Source organism: Ceratotherium simum, chromosome 29, assembly GCF_057802395.1.
Source record: "Ceratotherium simum simum isolate JZ-2026a chromosome 29, ASM5780239v1, whole genome shotgun sequence".
Classification (NCBI taxonomy): Eukaryota; Metazoa; Chordata; class Mammalia; order Perissodactyla; family Rhinocerotidae; genus Ceratotherium; species Ceratotherium simum.
The window spans coordinates 29,103,635-29,128,937 of NC_141928.1; the positions used below are offsets into that span (position 1 = coordinate 29,103,635).

Genomic DNA, 25,303 nt, shown 5'->3' on the forward strand with positions numbered 1-25,303 from the left:
AATTGATCTCCATTAGCTATAGACTCCAAAGTTCAACCCTTGTATGTGCGTTATTATACAATAAATACTTAAAATCTGATATATCTTAATTCGTAAGACAACAACCAAAGAAGTATATATCATTTGTCATTATGGTTAATTTCCTTCATCTATCTTGTGGGGTTTTTGTCCCTATAATCCATAACAGATGTTCGTCTCTATTACTGGCACTTAAGCAATATAGCCTACCATTCATTGCCAAGAGACTAGACCATGGGTATTCACGAATTTAATATGTTCTGCATTGCCTACATGTGAGGAAATGTAGAGGCCTATGGCATGTAGTAATTTTATAATTTCACTGAGTCAAAACCTGCACTGAAAGTCCCAAGAGGCTAGTATAAAGAGAGACTCACTCAATTTGTTAATGGGCCTGGCTAACTACCTACATCTCAATGTACTGGCAAGTAGATTCTTCTTTCTCGTGGATAATGGCCCCCAAAAGAAAGCAAACTGCTAAAAGTGGTAACTGAGGTGAAAATGAAAAAAAAATCCAAGAAAATGGTGATACTTGGGAGGGAAAAAGAAAATTTAGATAATTTAAGAGTTGTATGTCAAATTACGGTTGACTTGGATTTACAATGTGGGAAGTTCACCCAAATTCTATACAGATGTAAGAGAAGAGTTCATCAAATGAGAAATGATACTCAAGGGGAAGAAGAAAGGTGGTAAACTTGTAACTTAAAAATATTACTTAGGAAACGCAGAACTCTCTTTGGAAATGAGAATGGAAAGCAATTCACGGCAATTTCCATAGAGCAATAGTTCAGTAGCAATAGTGTGGAAACTGGTTCAAGAATTTTACTAAGGTTGTCTCTGCATGTGAATGTAAAAGGACAAGTGGCATCAACATTGTCACAAACATGTTTCTCAGTTGTGGAAGCTCAGAAAGGAGAAGGATATAAACCCTAAATTTCAGTGTATAAAAAATGGCTTAGAGTAGACGAAAAGGACTTGTAATTATTATCATCCATCATTATCCTTTTCATTTTCAGACTCAGATAAGTCCACAACTCATGTTCCTCCTATACATAATGCACATTTGTGGTGTTTATGGAATGAATTATTAAGGAATGAAGGTATTCATTTTTTTAGTTAATCTGATTATATCTTATAGGAAATTTTATGTTACAGCAGGATATAAAAATTAGCAATATGAAATCATCTTTCATAAATTTTAACAACCTACTATACTTTTCCTTTGGGATGAAACTCCTCCACAAAAAGGTTTCTTGTTTTTTATTATACCTCATTCCTTCACACTGTCTTAACAGTTTGCCAAAAGTAGAAATCCTAACTGTGCATGCAATCTACTTGACTGTACAGTAGGCATGGCCTTGGTCTGTTAAACGGTCACTGAAAACCCAAAAGAAGGAAAGTAATAGTGAGAAGATTGCTTTTTTAGTAATTTATTTATCAAACAAAATAATAATACTCATGTGTATATTCACAATCCATCACTCCTGATTCTTCTTCTGAATTCGGAAGTAGTATGAATAAAAGTATAATGGTTAGTAATTCTGAAAGGCCAATTTACAGGTAGATCTCCACCAATAAGTATACTTGCTTCCTCCACAACTATGGTTCCTTCTCTCATCTTTTCCTTCTGCAAACTGCTCTAGAACTTCTGATCTATACCACACAAGTTAACACTTCACTTATGCTACTCTTACTATTTCCATTATAATTTCATGACTACTAACCTTGTCTTTCCAATCATATTTTAAAGTCCCTGACCAAATATTCAAAGAAAAGAATGGTTTCATATCATTAACATTCTCTATTCAAAAGCAGCTAACCTCCAAAAAATAAAAGCCAGTTCTACAAAAGCACCTGTAAGTAAAACACTTCACTTTCAAGAGATTTCCTGATGCCCCAAATCACTACGTCCAAATTGTTTTACCTATCAACTAACAATATTGCTTGATGTTAGCTAAAAAGAGAATACTAATCAAAAGGTCCTTAATTAGCTCCTTCACCAATGGACAGTAATTTGGGACTCAATTTCAAATGGTTTTGGCTACTGGAATATCCTCATACCAATACTCTAATAAGCCAATATTAACATATTATTACTGGAAATAAAATTCCAACTGAGCCAACAACAACCACAACCATAATGGTAATGAGAGCAGCTAACATTCACTGAGTGTTCACTGTGTGCCAGGTACTATTTCAAGCGCTTTAGAGGTTTCAATTCACTTAATCTTTATAAAAACCCAAGAAAGATAACATCACATTTTAAAAATGAAAATGAGGCAAAGTTAAGCAACTTGTTCAAGGTTACACAGCAAATAAATGGCAGCCAGAATTCAAATCTAAGAAGTATGGTCCCCAAACCCTGTGTTAACCATCATGGTATACTGCTTCTCTCCGCCAAACTAGCAATAAAAGGTATCTCTCGATAGGATTCTTCAAATGGAATTTTTACTACCAGTAAAATAATTCTCTAAAAATAAAGACTAGCAAATTTAATTATTCTTAGCTGAATGAAGAAAAAAAATTACACTATACTTCTTTAATATTTACATTCTAATGTTCATTACAGAAAAATCTTGCAGAAAAAAAAAGTTTTCATAGGTAACCTTACACGTGATCTATGTACTTACCTGGCAGAAACTTCAAAGTCTGCAGCATCTGTCTCTCCTGAGAAAAATCCACCATTAAATGAGTCATGTTGTCACTGACCTTTGGCTTCAAAGAAAGGCGAAAGGCTGAAGCCATTGTCACTCTACGGCAAACAAAGACACACTTTCAAAAACAAAAGAATGGCGAGGATCATATATTTAATTTATAATATGAAAAGATAGAAGTTATTTCACTCTAGTGATTTCAGAAACTATAACAAAGGTAACAAAACTAAATAGAAATTTGCTCTTAGAGTTCTTTTGAAAATTAATTAAATAAAAAGCTGTGAAATGTTTTTACATTTAAAGACATTTAAGATAACGTGAAGAAACTTTCCTCCAGCCAGTTTCATAAAATTGCATACAAGTATCAGAAGACACAAATATCCAGTATAAATCATCTTGAACAGACCCAACAGTCATCCGAACCTCTGTACACTCAGTCTCACTGACTTCCTGATGCCAGCCTCACTCCTTTTCATATGCCAAATAACAAACCGTACATACACCCTGATTCAAACATCTCCCTAGTAGTCACAGCTTCTGCATGTATCCTCAAATAAGACTAGAGGTGCACTGTCGACATATTGTATAGCTTGGAAGCTCCTTAAGATAGGGCATGGATGAGAAAGGAGAGAAGTGAAATCATGATTTTGAATACCATGCTAGTAGGTGTCACTCTAATGTATCAACATCAGCTACATGGAAGGATACGAGGAGAAACAGCCCTGTGAAACCATATCCATGGAAATAATAGGAGTTCAATAAATATTGATTAGATGAATGTGGTATAAAAAACAAAAAAAGAAGTCATACCAGACCTCATTCCACCTAAAGTACGGGGAAACTGTACTGTCAAATAAAACTGGAGTTTAAAAGAAATTCTCATATTCTATTTGTCATTTTATCTCAAATTTGAATTTTTCATATTACAGTAAATTTCCACAAGTATCACAAAGTAACTCCCCTTATTACCTTTGGTCAAAGAATGATACAAAAGTACTATCCGTGAATGTTGTGCTTCTAGTATACAATTTGGGAGAGGAAGTAAATAGAGCGGAGGAACAAAGAGAATATCAGGCCTAGTCATTCAGATATGCCAAATCTACCCTAGAGATCAATGGTATGAAAGATATGAAACTTCTTGCTGTATGCGGTTATTTTGGGATGAAAAATGTCAAACTGTTGCTGTATTCAGTTATTTTATTTCATTTTAAAACTAGGAAAGTAATCACAATAGTAACAATGAGTCAACAATAGCTGATCTATTTATCAAGAAGAAAGTGCTACACTGAAATACAATTTATGAGGAAGGGAACTCACACTTACTGAAGCCAAGCATAACCCTGAATATTTCATACATATTACTTGAAGCTGTTGATCTCAATAATAAAACTTCAGATTATATCAATAAGAAGGTAGGAACAAAGGCTAAGTCTTACATACTTTGTTCTTTACAGCCCCAAGTATCTTTTGATTTGAAGACTTCTGAAAGAACCATATTCAGACAGGTACTTAGTAAATGCCCAACTAATCAATGAATGGGTTCGAACCTACTTGGCTGCTTCTAAACCTGACTATTTAAATGTTTGTTGAGAACTGCTGAGAAAAAATATCTGAAAGTATTTTAGGGAACTGAAATCTGAAACTTTGTACAACTTGATATAATCACTATGGCCTCAAAGAAAAAGACTGTCTCCCAAAAATGCATTAGAAAGGTCTATCAAAGCTAAAAAACAAGAATAATGACTTTTATTGTCTGGTCACTAAAAATTTCAGTCTCCATAAATCAAGTAAGATGTACAACAATGCTATAATCTTTCAAAAGACTGAACTTTTCATTTTTAAACTGAATATATTTAGACAATTGTGCCTCGAAGCCCAAACTAACAATCTAAAATCCACAGATAGTCTCTACATTACAGTATCCATGTGGTTAGGAAAGTTCTAATTTACCTCGACCTTCTTGGTTTATTCCTAATACTACAAGCTGAATACAAGGATCCCTTCCTCCTAGTTTTACTTTTGCAAAAAGAAAATAACTGTAAAACATATGGATGAACACTTTCAATTTCCTCAAACTAACTACCTAATTAACTTGACTCTCTCTTTCATGACCCCTTTCTTTCAAGAAGCAATAAATCCTACAATATACCTCAAGTAACCATCTTCCAACATTACTAAGCACCCAGGAGTGTATACCAGTGATTTATCAAGTTCTGGAGATCTGCTATGCATTATCTTCTCATTTCTGTCTTTAGTTTTTCCTGTCACTTCTGCTGTTCCTCCTGCATAACTTCTATCACAGCAAGTGATAAATACTGAGTTCTTGGATACTTTCATTTTTATATATGTGATTCCCTGCTCAGCTATGTTTTACACTCTTCCTTAAAATACCATTTCTGCCCTCACATAAAGGAATAATCCTCTCTTCCTTTAGTGAAAATAATTATTTTATTATGACTATATGTTTAAATTATTTTTATATTATAGATAGCAATGATGAAATTCTAGAAGCTTGCTTCCTGGGAGAGCACCTAAAAACTACATCAGAGAAACCTAGATATTACAAAGCTAAAAATCAAGTTTAAAAAATCAAGCCAAGACCCAGAAATGTTCCTTAGACAGGGAGTAAAAATTTTGTGAGAAGCCAAAAAAAAAGTATATGCTTTGAAAAACAAACAAAAACAAAAATGCAAGTTTGCCCTGACAGATAAAAGGAAACCTGACTCCTGAGATCACCTGGATACTGATGAAATCAACCCAAGAGGTTGGCTTAGAAGAAGAGGCAAAGAAGTCAAGCTTCACTGAAGAACACATTCAGTCATAAAAACTGATCATAAATTAAATTCTGGCCAACAAATCTGGACAAAGAGAAAAGGTCAAGGGTAAGGACAGGATTCTGGGAAGCACAGAATCATACAGATTCCTAGGAGAGGAACTAGAGAAGACTGCAAGGTCTCTCGCTAAGTCTTTGGACAGCCCAAAGCCTGATTAGGAGAGACTTCTAATCCAGAAAATCGGGGACCAGAGCAGGACTTAGTGGAGTAGGTGGCTAAATAGAAGAATAATCTAGCCAGGGTGGAAGATGGATCACTCATAGTGAATTCCAGCAAACATAACCCAAATCTACCTTATCCAAAAAACTGACCTACCTAGCATCCATTCCTCATACAGCCATTACTTTTCACCTTCAAACCCTCACAATCTCCTTTCTACATCCATGATTTTATAAGAATGATCCATGTCTTTAACCACTCCCTAATATAAAATACACAAAAAATATAAAAATTAATATTTGTGCTAAGAAGGCTGTAACTGCCACGTAAATCTTGCCTTTAGTCAAATAAAAGCCCCCGAGAGAAACACAGAACTGAAGTCTTCAGCCAAGAGTAACAAAAGAGACACTGGTTTTCACACAATCCATAATGAATAATTTTGTGAATTATCTAATGAAGAGTAATTTAATCTAGGAATCAGAGTGGTGCTTTGAAGAGCTGTGCCTTTCAGAGAATCTCATAATTCTCAAATGAAGAAACCTTAAGTGATAACATCACAGTCGATGCTCAGCGACTAGCCAGGCAGATCAAAACCATCCTTTCCGGGGTAAGCCACCCAGAATTGCCAGCAGCTCTTTCAGCCCTTTGGTGTATTCATTACAGCATGAATCTCCCTTTCTTAGTCCTGGCTCTACCAATGAGAAAGATGTTTCAAGCCAAAGCCTTTCATCATTTTCTTTAATTTTCTCTTCCCACAGACTAGATAATAGTGGCATTAGAAATAGAAAGAGATGGCACCAGGAACAGGATGGAATAAGAACACAAAGGTGTTAAACAGAAGAGCGGTGTAGTCAGAGAGCTTTACCTCTTGAGGACTATTTAAATGCTGTGACTTCTCAGAAAATAAGACATGCTTATAAAATTTAAGAACAACCAAAAATGCATTCCAAGAGTATGTATTTTTTATTATTCAAAATAGTTCCCCATCCATTAGCATAGCTAATTAAGAACTGTACGAAAACTAACTATATTATACCAGAAATGAAATTCTTTTGGAAGTACATAATTGTCCACAACTATGTTTTTAAAAAATCTTGCTGATATATTGCTTATTCCAGAAGATATGCAAAAGACATATTCTTTTTTTATGTACTTGGCCATTAGGTATTTTTATTTTAACCAACGAGATTCTAATAAGAAACTGTTGTTGAATTTCATTTCTGACTTCAATATCAATACTTAAATAAAAATGTAGGTTTTATACCATACCTATCCTTGATCTGTCTGGCAGCCTTGGAGCAAATCAGGGAGAAGAGAAAGAAGGCAGTTAGTGCTTTTCATGCAAGTTTCAATGGCAGTGACATGCAAGAAAAGTTAGGATATAAACCCTGGAATAGATTAGTTCATATTCACCAAAATATAAATTACAGGAAATTTGTACAGTTCACATCAGCCTGCATAATGTGATGTTAGAACTATAGTAGAAAATCCAGACCCCACCTATATACCACCTTACAGGAGGAAAATTTAACACTCCAAACTAATTCCAGATGACTATAAATGTTTTTTCTTACCTTAAGATTATCAAAACACACCTCCACTTTCATTCAGTCTGACATTCTTCAACTAAAACAATCAATGGCCTTCATGGGGGCACACATTTCTATGCATTCTGATGGTTTTCTTACACATTGCAAATCTGCTCTCCAATCTTTCTTCAGAGATCTCTGTCACCACTTCACAATGACTGTTCCGAGTTTTCTCTACATGCCTCCACTGGGCAAGGACTTTGTATTCTGAGAGCTTGCCTGCTAACATATAAAACTAGGCTGCAGTTCTACAATCCTTTACCCCAAAAGAATGCAGTTGTAATGGCGAAAATTAAGACGAGGAGAAACCAGAGGAATACTTCTAGTAATGGTGTCTTTCCAAGACGACTTCACTGACGCTGCCAACTTAAACCTACTCCACATAAAATATCTTTTTTTTTTGGAGAAAGCTAGTACAAGTTTAGAAAGGGGCACACCTATTACTTGGTGCTGTACAGTCACCGAAAAATACACGCAAAAACTGTTGTCTCCTTTACATTTACAATACAATATATCCAACAAAAGTTTTTTCCCCACACTGACCAGCGTAATTAATGATACATCCAATGTAGACCATGACTGTCTTGCTTGATACTCTATCCCCAGTGTCTAACAGAAAGCTTGGCACATAATGATAGTTAATAATTATTAAATTTAACTAAACATTAATTAGATGTATATAGCAATGCTTCTATTACCTCTCCAGTTCTAATATTGTTCTTATTGGTATTGGTTATTTTTATACCCATCCTAAAATATTTTGGTCTGAGAACCTTTCTACACAAAAGAACAGAATTGTGATGTAAGAGATCAGCCTATTAAACAGTCCCAGCACTACCATAATCAATTCTGTGACCTTCTATACTAATCTTTCTATTTCTTTTTTAAGGGATTTTGGTCCTTAATGTTTCTAAAGATCCTTTCCAAGCTCCACATTCTACAACAAACAACACAATTCTGTGGCATCTATAATATGAACTTTAAGTTATGACACTACTTTGGTACTAGGGATAAGAAATGTTAAGAATGTCAATTACATTGATTTTTCAAAATAACTGTCATTATAGCTAGAATTACAAACCAAAGATTTTAATATAAGTGTCAGGAAGGGGAAGAGGAGACTCTTCTCTGCACTTGACGTTTCTTTACATATGGAGTAAGTGCCACTAGCATTACTCCTTCAGTCTCTCTCTATTCTCTCATTTCTCCTGGGGAGGTGATATGACTTAATTTGATTATGAGCTTGAAAGGAGAAACTAGAAATAAGTAGCTGAGCACCTTTCCCTCTTTCTGGCAGCTTTCTTGCCCACAGAGAACATATATTCTGTTCTTTCCCCCTACGCAGTATCACTGAAACAGGCTCCCCATACACAGACTTGAGGTAGCCCCGTACTGACCATACCTGGGTGGGTAAGTCTGTCTAATTCTAGGATTCAATACAGTCCTGCACCACATAACAATGTTTCAGTCAATGACGGACCACATATACAATGATAGTCCCATAAGATTAATACCATATACCCTAGGTGTGTAGTAGGCTATACCATCTAGGTTTGTGTAAATACACTCTATGATGTTGGCACGACGAAACCACCTAACACCACATTTCTCAGAACATATCCCCATGGTTAAGCAACACATGACTGTATTAGGAAGCTTGCCCATTAATATAATGCAAATTCTCCAATATCATTTTATTGGTATTTGGCCTTTTATCAGCTTGATTGTTTTCTCTTATTTCCCAATTGGTTTAGAACTTGGCTAGAGGAATGTTACTTACTAGTCACTCTCAAATAACGCAACAATATGAAGACCATTACTGTTTTGTAAACCAACGATAATGATTTAATTTTGTGTCTAGTCTTACTTAATTTGGTAAGATGCCATTTTTTAGTGTCTGTGAGCAAGTGTGCACACACATACACGCATATAAAGCTTTCGTGTTATCATTTAATGTACTAGGCTGTTTGTGACAAACCAGAAAAAGAATAGATAAAAAGCCAGATAATCTAGGAAAAACTGTTGTCCCATGTATTTACAAATAAACATACTCAGTTGGTAAAACTGAAGCCTCTGTGGTTGAAATTTTACAGTATGTATACTGTGTAAACGTACAAGGCTTGAAGAAGTTATTCTGAGTAATGATAGAAGGGTAGAAAGCTATTTCTCTAAAAGGACCCAATTTCAAGAAATGTCTTAAATTGGAAAATAGATTGTCTGGAATTTCTTCTCCCAAAGCAGAAAGCTATCCAAAAGATATATATTACTTTGTTGCTTGATTCCTCTACGTTTCAACTTCAAGAGTGATGCATTTTGTCAACTAAACATCTCTGCTTAATAAGTACCAACTAATCTCAGGATTTACCACTGCTCTGTCTCCAATACATTTATCTGCATCTATGAAATTCCACTTACTGAGTTATGAAGAGGCCTCAGTGAATGCTTCGATTTTTAGGTTATGGTACCGTATATTACCAGAAAGCCTTCAAGAAGCATTAGTCATATTACTTTGCTCAACATCACTATTTTCTACTTCAATCACTATTTCTATTTCAATCTTCTACTGAAATCCTGTTTGCCAACACTTCATTTCTCTCTATTCATATCAGAGATGACTCCTTTCACTCTCTCTCTCATTCCCTTCCTCCATCTCTCAATTGTTTTTAAAATAAATCTTACAATTCTGATGCTTTATTATATCAGTTACAGGGGAAATCTGTCACCTGAGGCCAAACTTCCTTAAATAAAATTGTACTAAGAGTACAATGTAGGAGTAACCACAAATGATTCTTCATAATTATCAATTAAATATAAAGAAGTTAAGCCAGATCTTTTTCCAATCTCTCATTTTTAATCTGCAATGAGTGAACATAGAAACTATTTTCTTCTGTGAATTTATCAAACACTTGGAAGGTAAAAATCTTATTGTTTCTATATTTCTTCTTAATATCCTCATTTTCTCCTTTTATAGAAAGATGTTAGAAGCAACGTATTCTAAAATAAATCTATTTATGAAGTAGCTAATTGAATAGTATTTTCTTGACACAGTTAAAATGGGAATAATAAAATAAAGAAGTTTTAGATCTTACTGTACTCAATGAAATCATTTACCCAAACAAAACAAATTTTGAGATTTCCAAATTTCTTCCCAATCAGCAGAAATTTTGAAACTCATCAGCAAAAACTAAGGAGCATTAGACCAAGGTTTAAGAGATCTGAGTTTCAGCCCATCATGTTAACCAGCAAGTCACTTAACTCCTTTAGGACTCAGTTATCTCATCTATAGAATGATGAGCACTAAGATATCTTCGAACCCTAAAAGTCCATCCTAAGCCATCTTTTTTGTAGATAACTTTTTAAAATTACCTAAAATAAACATTTTGACAATCTAATTCTCTGAAGTACAGGCTGAAATAGAGAAAAAGGCAGCAAGAGAAAAGTTAGTTAAAATCAGAGCACTGAGAAACAGCAACAAAAATAAGAATATATCTGTTTCTGAAGGATAACTGCTGAGAGAAAAATATAGTACCACTGTCAAAACAATTAATCTAGCAAAAGCTAGATGTCAAAATTGGCATTTTCCTGAAAGGACTTATCTTTCGATTTGCAGTAAAGCCCAATAGAGTTCCTAGCAAAAATCTGAACGCCACACAACACTGAGAAACTTTTCCAGTCTTGTCTATGTGTTCACATTGTTTTATATTTTTATACTTCAGATTTTCCTATTAGATATGGGACAGATAATTCTGTAATATTTCCTTGAGACAATCTGAAAATGACGAAGGGGCAAATATTTAATACTTTTTCAATACTTTTTACAGTATATAATTGAGACTTCTACCCTCACCCCGAAAATAACATATTAAAGAGTAACTCGGGAAATGAAAGGGACTCAGAGAGAATGAAAAAGAGTTTTAAAATGCTACTTTCCTTTAGGCAATAATATCAGCTTTCAAATTAAAAAAAAAAACAAACACTGCATACCAGTTGATTCTATACATTAGAAGTTTTATATTTTCTATATATATACCTGTTTATAAAAATAACTACTTTTCAAAACACATCATTTAAAAGTCTTCTTCACAAAGCCATAGTAAATAACTTGAAATAAACTTTGAATACAGTACTACATACATCTGATCAATGAAAAGTACATTTATATAACAAGAGACTGTATTTCTATACGACATAAACACCCACAAATAAAATAAAGGTGAAAAATTATAGTTTGAGCTATTCTTAACAAAGATTTAGATTTGTTTTAAATTGCCTTCATAACTGAAACATTCATGCTTCTGTTGAAGGTCCTCTCCTCTCCCAGCATTCCTGACTTCAGCCCACAGGAGTTTCTGCCAATACTTTGACTCCCTTGAAAACACTGAGAGAGCTTTCACTCCTCTCTCCTTATTTGCTCCTCCCACCGGTCAGAGACTGATACTCACTGAACAATATTCCAATGGTGAGTTACTGTGAGTCAGAAGTGGGAAATACACAAAAGGCATTCTCCCTTTTCATCTGTGACCAAAGGCAGAACACACTGTTCCTCTTTCACCTTTCTCCGTACTTTTTATTCCACTGTAGGCACCCACAGGCAGGTAACCATTCCTTCTCTTCTAGTCTGACAACTGGGTTACATGTGGGTTTTGTGTGGCAAGATTGTGACTGACTCAGCTCTCTTCGTACGTAGAACTCAAGTTCTAAATTTGGGGGGCAGGGAGGGAATAGGAATATTAATTTTGGCAAAGGATCCAAGCAGTGTTCTGCAGATCAGCTAGGAGTTTGGCTATCTGTCCATCCAGAAATAAAGCTAATGATCTAAATCTCATTTGCTGGTGATCTTTCTGCATATATTTACTATCAATCAAACTTCTAACAGTTTAAAAAAAAATTAGTGAAAGTATGATCTTTTTATTTTATTTTTTTTAATTTATTTTTCCCCCTCAAAGCCCCAGTAGGTAGTTGTATGCCATAGCCGCACATCCCTCCAGCCACTGTATGTGGGACGCGGCCCCAGCATGGCCGGAGAAGCGGTCTGTCAGTGTTCACTCGGGATCTGAACCTGGGCCGCCAGCAGCGGAGCGCGTGCACCTAACCGCTAAGCCACGGGGCCAGCCCAGTGAAAGTATGTTCTAAAATCCTTTTCCATTTGTGCTATATTTACTTGTTTACTTTCATATTGTCTAAGTCTGGTGAATAGCATAGCTATATCTGATTTACTCACTTTAATATGGGATATTCACAAATAGTATACATTAAAAGATTTTCTTTCTCCAAATATCTAACAATATACTGCTAGTCCAATAATTAATCTTCAAAGTCATCTTTCCCTCTTCTGTCAGCAATCAGGTGTTCGAGGCAAGCCTATAGTCCATGCAGCTAGGAGAGTGAACTTAGTTTTTGACTTGGAATCAAACCATTACCTGGATATTACTTGGATATACTAAGAAAATAACTGCAAGCAACTCTCAGGCATTTTTCTTGAACAATCAACTCAGATTTCTGGCTAGGAAACACTGACAAATAATTCGTTTCACCACAAGTCCAAATGGGTTAAGCTATTAAGCAGTACTGCAAAATGCTGGAAGACAAGACAAAACAGGAAGATAAGAAGCAAAGGGGCACATTAAGAAAATATATTTAAACCACAATGTGACTTATTTTATCAGAACCTTTCCAATTTACAATCAGCTAGGAACAAGTTCTAACAAAGCTGAAAACAAAGCTGGAAAGAACAAAGCAGAGAGAAAGAGAGAATAGTAGCCTCTGAGAGAAAGGGGAGAGAAAGACTCTGAAAATGTCAACAGAAGAGAAACTTGGGAGAAACAAACTTTTATCAGTTTTTCCAAGCATCATTCTCTATTTAAATGCAACTGGATTCAAGTTTATTTTTGAGTACTTGTGTCCACAATTTATAGCTTTCCCGTCGTCTTCCTTACTCTCAGGCTCTCAGCTGTTAATTCTTGCTGCTATGGTTATGCCTGACATTAACAGCTGCCCTACTCCACTAGAAGGGGACTCTGTTGACAACTAGGAAACAGAAAGAAAAAAAACTAAAAATTTAGTAGTACCATGTACATATTAATAGTCAACAGATTCTGAGAAACTATCACGAATAGAGGATATTAACTCCTGCCATGAACTCTATGACACTGATTTTGATGACTCAGACATCTACTTTCTGCATGCTTTTTGGCTATGTTTAAGATATCTGAGGTTATCACATAAATGCCCTCTGAAGAAGTGACATATCTGTACTTTTAAAGAACTTTAAAATATATTTTCCTCATAATTCCTTTATATAAGTCCTACCAAGTGCAAAGACAAACTTTTCCTTACAACCCACCTCCAAATTCAAGAGTTCACTGGTTTATAGCAAAACAACTTTTTTTTATTCATTTTGTTAGAAGGAATCAATTTTTAAAGTTCATTTCCAAAATGAAGTGATATAAGCCAGCAAATGTTACCTTCTCAAGGAAGTTTTTTACCCTTAAGTTCACAGAAAAATCATAAAATGAGAACATTAGGTGGACACAAATGGATTATAAAGCCACCTTTCTAACACTAATGCAGCTCACTACATAGTCCACAAAGACCAAGAAAATAGTATCAAACTCAAATATCCTATCTTGATAAAATGACTACATAATAGTATATATTCTGCTAATTACACAGCGTAGTTTCCTGCTCTTTTCAGACCATTTTTTATATATTCTACATCCTTATTTTACATCAAATAAAATAGATTTAATTTGATAAATTGGTAATCATTTAAAAACAATCCTACTTAAAATAAGAATTAGAACCTAGAATTCAGAATCTCTTAAATACCAGGATCTAGGTTAAAACATTACCAGTCTTCTTGCTCTACTGTTTATATTTTCATACCAAACATATCCCTTAAACAAGGATCTACATTTTCATATTTTAATAAAATATTCAAACAATTACTTAAGCTACACATGGGGACATTTAGGAACAAATTTTACTAGGTTACAGTGCTCATATGCATCAAGTGATGATGTTTTCCTAATCAGCTCATAGAATGGAATACAAAACTAGATTTTTAAGAATGTTAATAGCAACATCAATCTCCTTTCTTTAGTCATGAAACGTTTCTAACAAAGGTATGACTCAGCTAAAGTACACAAGTACCTTTAAAATAAATGACCAATAGGGACGTAACTGAAAAAAGAGAATAACTTGATTCATCTCATACAATTCTAAGTGTCTGCTCTGGAATAAATGCATAGCTAGCATTTTACTTAATAAGAAATTCCAAGCCTTTTTTAGTATTAGAAACGACTGAATAAATCCAAAATTAAAAGGGAAAACACCATTTTTAAATAAAATTTTCCTTTCCAAGTGGATTAGTTTAGTTTTGTCGGTAGGTTTTTTTTTGTACCTTTGAAAATTCTTCAGGTTCCTTTATATCTAATGACCGTGTTGCAAATTCTAATAATTCTTCTGAGTTCTCCAGGGCATTATTACATTGACTAAGCTGACTCTGGAAAAAAAATGATAAATCATTAAAATAAAATTTCCTATTGCCATCAAAATTTTAAATATATATTGTTATAATGAACTTACAATTTTAATAACAATAATTGAACAAAAATACTTATTGAAGCAAGGTAATCACTAGTCATATATATACCATTTTAATTATCTTAACACATTGTACTTAACATTTTTCCATAATTTGTCCAAAATAGCTTAATTGCATACAAATAAAGATATATTCATCATTTAAAAACAAAAAAGAAAATAAAGCAATTAAAAATAGCTGGGGTCAAATTTACTTAAAGATTCTTCTCAATCAGGGCAGTAAGGAAACTATCAACAACTTAAACTAGTACCAAAATAATACATCTGTGGACAACATCCTCTATCGTGAAGACTAAATTTCTTGATGATATTTAACTACTTAAGTTAAAGTTTATGAATCAAGTCACAGGTATGTTCAGTCGAGCACAATCTTACTACTCCATTTATCACATTACTCAAGTAATACATATTACTATAAATGCTAATGTATAGTTTCCAAAACTAGATAACACAGGAATCACAAATGCAAGTGCCTAAATTTCAAAAAGAGGAACAAAGATGATAACTGTTATAGTGATGTGTTAATTTCACCTAACACAAACTCTCTCCCTCTCTCACACTATCATTTGTAGATCTAAAACTAAGCCCAATCATGTGAAAATACTGTTAGTGATACCTTTAAACAAAGAAACAGACCAATTTCTAAGCTTTTAAATGTATCCAAGATTCTTCTTCAGAATATTTAATATCTATTTCATATTCAAATCTACTTAGTTTTTCCCTAAGATCAGCACTAAAGATAAACTACAGCTCATTTCATTGGTTTCTGATGTGTTCTATTTTACTTTGGAAAAGCAGAATATTTCATCCATATTTTGAGTTAAAACAGGTTTTCATGTGTTATTCTAAGAACCTAACCACAATTTCATAAAAATACTGCTCCTCCCATAAGTAAATCTCTTATGAGTTCCAAAAAAGAATTAACAAACCACCAACTGAAACATCCCACTTGTAGAAGAGCTTTATGCAAGGTTTAAGCAAAATCACTGAGAACAAGATGGCAGGTGTAAATGATCACTAGGGCAAACTAAGTCAATGTAGTAGGAGAGTAAAAAATACCAAGAAAAATAAAGAATATATCTCAAGGAACTATTAAAGTAAGAGAGTCCAATCTGAAGTAAAGTGTGAGATGAAATAATATCTTATTCTAAGAAAATGTTATTTATTTGCTTTGAAGTCAAGAGGAAAAGCAAAAAAAAAAAAAGAAAAGGAGGGTACAAAGGACTACAACTTAAAGAGTACTAACTTATCAGTTATTCAGAGTAATTATTAAAATACCTTAATGAAAACAACACACTATCCAGTCTGTGAACCCAAAAGAAGAACAGAGATGCTCTACTATCTCCAACTAAAGAAGGAAATGGCATCAGTGGCCAAGTTGTGATACTTTTTAATATATCATTTTTAAACTATCCCAAGAAAGCTTTACGATTTGAATTACCATTAGGCTGATATCACCATAGCTCTTCCTTTGAATCACAACACAAGAGCATCTTCAAGAATGAAGTTATGCTCACTAAGCTTATTTTCAATAACTTAACAGTCTCATTTTACAACCTGATGTCCCCTCAATATCACTTGATCTCCCCTACATCATCGTTCCTATAAAAAAATCACCAAAATTTTTGTGGCATTGAGAAGGAGAGGTAAGTATTAAGAATTACAAAGGATAAGAGATTGTAAGATAAAAGGAGGAAAAAAATAAAATAATGGAATCACTGGGAAAAAATGAAGATCTGAAGTGATAATACAGGAAGAGGGGATCGTGCTAACATCCTTGCAGTCAGTCACCACTTCCAAACAGTATTTAGAACTGTTTCCCCCATTTTCTACAACATTCTGAATTCCCCATCAATATTCAGCAGCTAATGACAAATCTGATAGAATATCTGATCAAAAAATCAGAGTAAAATCATCCCATTTAAAAAGAGCCCAAATGCAGTTTTAATGGAAGACTTCCAAAATCAGATCAGTTGAAAAAAAAATTATTATGTCCATTATCATTGTAATTAAGATTCACAAAACCCAAAGTGGAGAAAGTTCATCTGAGAGTCTAGAGAAAAAGAGTTTACATAAATTTATATGACCCAATTATGTATTACTGGTAATTTAGTCCACAATTAGAAATATAAATTCAATAGTTTACAAAAGCAATAAATGCAGCCTGTTCTAAGAAGAGCACTGTGGATTTTACATGTACAAACATATATCCAGCTCTGTATATGGCTGTCAGAAAATAAGTTCTGATACGTAATTATCATACTTATTCTAGAAGTCTAAAGACATATTTTAAACCAAAAATCCACAATGGACAGAGATTATTTAATTCTGAAAACCTCAAACATCTTGAGTTAAAAAAGGACAACACTTGGGCTGGCCCAGTGGTGTAGCGGTTAAGTTCACCCACTCTGCTTTGGTGGCCCAGGGTTTGCAGGTTTGTAGCCCAGGCATGGACCTATGCACTGCTTATCAAGCCACGCTGTGGCTGCATCCCATATAAAGTAGAGGATGGGCACGGATGGTAGCCCAGGGCCAATCTTCCTCAGCAAAAAAGAGGAGGATTGTCAACAGATGTTAGCTCAGAGCTAATCTTCCTCAAAAAAAAAAAAAAAAAGCACAACACTCCTGGGGCCAGCCCGGCAGTGGCATAGTGGTTAAGTTCACACGCTCCGCTTTGGCGGTCCAAGGTTCACAGGCTCGGATCCCTGGTGCGGACCTACACACCGCTCATCAAGCCATGCTGCAGCAGCATCCCACATACAAGATAGCGGAAGATGGGCACAGATGTTAGCTGAGGGCCAGTCTTCTTCACAAAATGAGGAAGACTGGCAGTGGATGTTAGCTCAGAGCCAGTCTTCCTCACAAAGAAAAAAAAAAAAGGACAACACTCCCAAATATCAAAACCCACACACCATGACATACATGATATTAGATCTTTCCTCCAAATCAGCACTGACTTGGCTTCAGATGATTCTAAGAATCTTCTGGATTTTTGATCTTTGATTATCTTAACAACTGAACTGCCTCTTCCCTGAAATACCCCCTCTCTTCCCTTTATTAAGTAAGGCTTTCCTCCCTCAAAGTGCTTCAAACTAATTTCTCAGGAACTGTTTCACAACTCAATTCCCTTCATGATCCCTCTGCATTATATACAGTTGTATAGTGTTTACATTAACATTATTCTTAAATCAGTTATATCTTATATACATTTTTGCTTACTCTTATAAATTCTAATCTCTTTGGCAAAAGGATCTGATTTTCCTTTCTTTAGCATTTCTTACAAATTACTTTCCATTAGAATGTGAAATCCACGAGGGCAGGAACTGTTTTGCTCACTACTATATAACCAAAATCAAACATAGCAGTAATTCAAATTTTACTGAATGAATGTATGAAATCTACGTATTCAAATATTATCACTAACTTACGCCATAAATTGTACTAATAAGAAACACTCTAAACTAGCTTCTCAAATATGAATTTTGAACATTAAGATGTGGAACATTTTCAAGGTTTTTCAAATTATTTTACAACTATAAACTATCTTTAGGGGAAAGATAAGACATAATGAAAATGATAAAATAATTTTTAAAAATCTAATGATAATTATGATTTCAATTTCTAATAACGCTTTCCTAAAGTCATTATTGTAAGAGCTTTGTTATCCAACGTATGTGAATTTTGAGGAGAGGGAGAACGGGAGAGTAGAGAAAAGAACCTAAGTTCTTTCAGTTAGTCAATTGCCATTAATTAAAGGCTAGCCATATAATAAGATACATGAATAATATGGGACAAGTAGGAAGTATTTTTCTTAACACAAATGGCAAAGTTCCTACTCTAAAGAAGGATATTAATAACAGTTTAATTTTATCTAGCCAATTGCAAGTTCTAAAAAACGTGTCTACTGGCTGCTTCTAGCTCCCCTATTAACAATGCTAGAAAAACAAACTGCATATACAGTGAGGCAAAAGAAGGTCCCAAACAAAAACAGGCACTAACTAGGTATTTGGAGCTCACAGGTAAGAGAAAAGGAAAATAATATCAGCAGCATTGGAACATCATTCATCCCAGGAATGGTTAAAGGTGGCAGATAAAAACTGATAATGCACATTCAATTTACATGAGATTTTTGTCACCTGATGGGAAGAGAGACAGATAGGAGCAAAAATATGGCTCATGGCCACTTTGGTGGCAGATTTAATATGTGGTATGGGCTACATTGACAGAAATGTTGGCTGGTGAACACAATGAAGATGAAGATAATTATAGCTGCTCTGGCAGAGAAAAAGTACAAGGAGGGAGGAAGGGAAGTTGGGGATTAACCAACTGAATGCTTAAAATAAGGTATTCCAAACTGATGCTGTGAAGAAGGATCTAGGTCCAAGACAGAAAAGAAATCTGTACAGAATGAGTTGTACGTTAGATCTTCAGAAGATGCTGAGTTTTCTTTTCTTCTCCAATCTTGTTTTTTAAAGGAATGAATTTCTTATTTATTGAAATTTATGGATACTTTATAACTAGTTATCTTTAAATGATTTAAGTAATACAAACCCCACCTCCTAAATATAAACAACAAATCTCAACGTGGGAAGTATGGAAAGACTTGAAAGGGTATTTGACCCTTGGAAAGTGAGTGTACAGTGTGTGTTTAAGAGAAAAAGAAAAACATTTATATTCTTCCATAGCTTTCAGATTCTCAAAGATATCTGTGACCAAAATCAACATAAAAAATCAAGTTGCCTATGCAGAAATAGAAGTACAATGATGTACACCTGAAATTTTTACAATGTTATAAACCAATGTTACTGCAATAAACAAAAAATTAAAAAAAAAAAAAATCAAGTTGCATTTCTATACACCAACAACAAACAATCCAAGAAAGAAATTAAGAAAATAATCCCATTTACAATAGCATCAAAAAGAATGAAATACTTTGCAGTAAATTTAACCAAGGAGGTAGAAGACCTATAAAATGAACACTACAAAACACTGCTGAAAGAAATGAAACAAGACACAAATAAATGGAAAAACATCCTACGATCATGGATTGGAAGACTTAATATTGTTAAAATGTCCATACTACCCAAAACAATCTACAAATCAAATGCAATCAACGGCATTTTTTGCAGAAATAGAAAAAAAATTCTAAAATTCATATGGAATCTCAAGGGATCCCGAATTGCCAAAACAATCTTGAAAAAGAAGAACAAAATTGAAGACCACACTCACACTTCCTGATTTTAAAACATATTACAAAGCTACAGTAATCAAAACAGTACAGTACTGTCATAAAGACAGAAACATAGACCAATGGAACAGAACAGGGAGTGCAGAATAAACCCTCGCATATATGGTTAAATGATCTTTTACAATAGTGCCAAACCACATAATGGGGAAACTACAAAATTTTCAACAAATGGCACCGGAAAAACCAGATACCCACATGCAAAAGAATGAATTTGGACCCTTAACTGACACTATGTATAAAAATTAACTCTAAATGGATTAAAGACCTAAACAAAAGCCATAAAACTATAAAAATGCTAGAAGAAAACATAAGGAAAAAGCTTCATAACACTGGATTTGGCAGTGATTTCTTGGATATGACACCAAAAGCCCAAGCAACAAAAGCAAAAGTAGACAAATGGGACTATATCAAACTTAAAAACTTCTCCACATTAAAAGAAACAATCAACAGAGCGAAAAGACAACCTATGGAATGGGAGAAAATAACTGCAAATCATATATGTGACAAGGGGTTAATAACCAGAATATACAAAGAACTCCTACAATTGAACAACCAAAAAAACAAGTAATCCGATTAAAAAATGGGCAAAAGACCTGAATAGACATTTCTCCAAAGATATACAAATGGCCAACAAGTATATGAAAAGACGCTCAATATCACTAATCATTAGAGAAATGCAAGTCAAAACTACGATGAGATATTATCTCACACCCATTAGGATGGCCACTATCAAAAAAATAGAAAGTGTGGGGGAAATGGGTGAAAGTGATCAAAAGGTACAAACTTCTAGTTATAAAATAAATGAGTCATGGGGATGTAATGTACAGCATGGTGACTACAGTTAATAATACTGCATTGTATATTTGAAAGTTGCTAAGAGAGTAGATCTTAAAAGTTCTCAACACAAGAAAAAAAAATTTGTTAACTATGTGGTGATGAATGTCAACCAGACTTACTGTGCTGATCATTCGCAATACATATAAATATCAAAACACTATGTTGTATACCTGAAACTAATATAACGTTATATGTCAATTATATCTCAATTAAAATGATGATAATAATAAAAATAGAAAGGAACAAGTGTTTGCAAGGATGTGGAGAAATTGAAACCCTTGTGCATTGCTGGTGGGAAGATAATATGGTGCGGTAGCTATGGAATACAGTATGAAAGTTCCTCAAAAGACTAAAAATAGAATTAGCCTATTAACCAGCAATCCCACTTCCGGGTATATATCCAAAAGAACTGAAAACAAGATCTCAAAGAGATATTTGCACACCCATGTTCATTGCAGCATTATTCACAATAGCCAAGAGGTGGAATCAGCCCAAAATGTCCACTGACAGATCAATGGATAAAGAAAATGTGGTATATACATACAGTGGAATATTATTCAGCCATAAAAAGGAAGAAAATCCTGGCACACACTACAAGATGGATGAACCCTGAAGACATTTATGCTGAGTGAAATAAGCCAGTCACAAAAGGGACAAATACTGCGTGATTCCACTTATATGAGATATCTAGAGTATTCAAACTCATTGAAACAGAAAATACAATGGCAGTTGCCAAGTGGTGGGGCGAGGGGCAAATGGGGCATTGTCATTCCATGGGTATACAGTTTCAGTTTTGCAAGATGAAAAAGTTCTAGAGACCTGTTACACAACAATGTAAATATAGCTAACACTACTGAACCGTACATTTAAAAATGGTTAACAGGGTAAATCTTATAGTATATTTTTTCTCACAATTAAAAAAAAAGACTTTATGACCAAAACAAAGTTAAGAATCATTCTTCTACAAGACAAAAGTACAGTTATACATAGAAATTCACAAATTTTTGCTTTCAATAAATCAAGCATTAAAGAGACTAAAATTATTCATATTTAAATAGTTGCATGATCGCACCTGTAACTCTTGTGATTTACGAGCTTGTTCCTGCTTGATACTGTTAATCATACTTTCTTTCACCTCATCCAATATAGAGTATAAACTATCAAATTCTTCATCTAACTCTGAAAGTACGTTAGAAGAATTTTCCTGTTTAAGAAGGAAACAAAACAAAACATGATTTTACAAAAGAGCTGTCAAACATTATGACACCAAAAGATATACACTTATCAAAGGAGAGAATAAATTCATATTATAAACTATCTCAGTATTCTAACATCATAAAAATCAAAAAATTCTAATATTTGACATAAGGTTAAAATCAGATAAATCCAAGAAGCTCACTGTTAATGCTGATAGTACTATTTCAGCTATGCTATGAGTTACGCAGCCTTTTATGGACTAGACCATACTCTTCACCTTTTAAAATACTGTTTCCACAGGACAGTGTGAAAGGTTGTTTTAAGGCTATGAACTCTGTCCAGACCCCCAGGCTCTAAGGCAGACCCTAAGCACCCTAAGGCACACCTAAGGTTCTCAATCTTTGGTGTGCATCAAAATCAACAGTGAAGCATTTTAATAAAATATTCCAGAGATTCTGATTCCATAACTCTGAGGAACAGTTTGGGCATATGGGGATGGGGCTGATTTTGCACAAATTTTAAAATCTTTCAGGTTGTCTAAAACACCGCATTTACAGAAGATAAACAGAACTTAAAAGACTAAGCAATTCCTTACTGGATTCTGAGTTTTATCAAACAGTGAATTTTAGTGCTAGAAGGAACCTCAGAAGTCATCTATTGACTAGAATTTGTAGTCAAAGTCCTAAATTTTATGAACTAAAATACACACGTAAGTGATGTGCCCAAACCATACAACTAGTCCCTAGTGGCAGAATCGATAAAGCATTTCAAGTCTGTTGACTTCCCAGAGTCCCTCATTGCCTCAGTAAGCAAGATGCTGCTATTTCAACAAGAAATAACTTAAAATATCTGTGAAATCCCTAAAAAAGCAATCTCCATACTTGTGGCAATTATGAGATAAAAGAAATTATCTTAAGGCATTTTTCAACTTAGATGAATCATTCTATTAAGAGAAGCAAACTGACACTGGTAAAGAGAACTAATACGTACAATCTACTGTAATATAATCCAAACTTTTGCTTATAATGTTTATAAAAAACAGACATCATCTCACTGGAGTCTTACCAAAAGTGGTGTTAATAATCTTACTAGTTTATTTAATGGTAAGAACAAGCTGTGGAAGAAAAAAGGTGCAGTCTGGAAGGCAGAAGACCTAAGCCAAATCCCACATTTACCACACAGAAAGTGTGACCCTGGACAAGCCAATTAAATTCCTGGACCTCAGTTTATTCATCTGTAAAAAAGGAGCTGAACTACTCTTTTTCCCTCAATGACCAATTGGCACATTCTTACGGTCTCTCGCGCACTACCTCTTATGCCCCAATCTTCAGCGACAAGGGTGTAGCTTAATTCCCCCTCTATTTTTTTTTCTGGATTCTAAGGTGGAGTTCTAATAATTTGTCTACCAGAAAAATGGTCTGGGCTAGCTCTATCTTAAGGTCTCTTTTTCCAGATGTCAAATGTCATGATTCTCTTGCCCACAGATCAAAAGTTTTAGAACCACTAGCTTTGCTTATTTAAAGAAAGTGGATTCATGTTTTCACCAAATTTTCCAAAGAAATAGTTAGAGAAAGACAGTTAAAGTGGTGAAGATCATAATCAACTAACTTCAATCACAGCAAATTCAGAAGTAAAGAAAATACAAAGACCATAAGGTTTAACAGACCAAGAACCAGGCAATTACTTAGGTTAAAACAAACAAAAACCATAGGGAAGGATTCACCGTCTACAAGTGTCCTACAAATCTTCTATGTTTATTTCACAAAGAAATGATCCTTAAATTCTTTAAGGCACATTCATGGGAAAGCATCCCCAGATTATCTTAAAGTCCCTTCCACAATCAACATTTGATTACTTACAGTTGGATTATCTGTCCAAACCTGGGACTATCTCCTTACATATTCTTCTCTCTCCTCATTGGGCACTTTACCTTTTACATCTATGTTTTACTTTTATCTAGTTCTACAAGCAGACCTCTTACCATCTACATTTTCCTTCCACTATTTACTGTAAAAGAAATGTTTAGCTCCCCAGTACCTTTGAAAAGGTACAATTTGCTCTTCACTGGAATTAGAAAAGACAAACACAAAATGGAAAGAGACAAAAGTGAGAATTATAATATTTCCTAGCAACTACTATTTCAGTTTTCTTTTTCTCTTACTATTTGATCTTTCCATGGATAATGAAGGAATAGCAGGAAAGCATATTTATCGATCTGCCATTTAAAAACCCTGCTCTCACCTCCATTAATCTATAATCTAATCAATCATCGTTGATGGAGTATATTTATACTTCTGATTTGACACAACAATCATTCATTGTGACATATTTACAGAAACTTTTTAAAAAAAGATTCATACCTGAACTCCTTTTAGTGTTTGGTTTAGTGTATCAATAAAGTTCTGAATTTCATCATTTTTATTTGCCAAAGTTGAAATGATCCTTTGCAGAGCTTCCTAGGATAAAAAACAAAAAATTAAATATTACAATATTTTAATAAAAGAGAATTACAAACTTCACAACAATTCTCTAAACAAACCCTTTATGTAAAAGTCTATTATATAATAAATAGGAACAATGGAAAGCTTCTCATTGTTCAGAATTTCCAAAGGCTAATAGTTACAAAACATGGGGTATGTATTTGTACTGCTTTAAAATCTCTTATTCCTATTACACAACTTAATCATAATTATACCTTTCACACTGAAGATGATCAATATTATTTAATATCGACAGTATTATTTTAGGTCATAAGGCCATGGCAAAGGAATAGAACCAAATCCTTAAACCCTGCAAAAACAAATGGAAGCTTCTAACACAACATCAAGATATGAGGAATAAATGCAAAGAGACACTGAAATTTTACATTTTATTTATTTATTAAAAAAACATAATATTTTAGAAACACAAAAGATGATAAGTTTGTAGCTAAAATTACAACATTCATTGCAAAGACAAGGGCAGAGGACTTAACAGTCTTCCAAGTATTCATATTTACAGATGCTATGGAACCATAATAAATAAGGTAAGTAATTTTAGTAGCAAATACCTCAGACTTTTTGATAATGCTTTCTATTTAAGTAAAACAGTTGGTTATTTAATTTTCTCATAATCTCTAGTTCAGTGTTGTCCAATAAAATTTTCTGTGATGATGGAAATGTC

General features: G+C 34.0%; 1 protein-coding gene across 5 annotated transcripts in view; it reads right to left on the bottom strand.

Annotated features, from left to right (window-relative positions):
• Positions 1–25,303, bottom strand: part of FSD1L (fibronectin type III and SPRY domain containing 1 like) — a 61,690-nt gene that overhangs the window by 22,681 nt on the left and 13,706 nt on the right. For all 5 annotated transcript variants that reach the window (XM_087419361.1, XM_087419360.1, XM_087419357.1 and 2 more), the window contains exons 2-6: positions 24,502–24,597; positions 22,017–22,148; positions 14,657–14,758; positions 6,935–6,957; positions 2,649–2,770 (exon numbers count right to left, since the gene is read on the bottom strand). In XM_087419361.1, the coding sequence (XP_087275487.1) occupies positions 2,649–2,770; positions 6,935–6,957; positions 14,657–14,758; positions 22,017–22,148; positions 24,502–24,597 (475 nt within the window). The remainder of the gene's footprint in view (positions 1–2,648; positions 2,771–6,934; positions 6,958–14,656; positions 14,759–22,016; positions 22,149–24,501; positions 24,598–25,303) is intronic.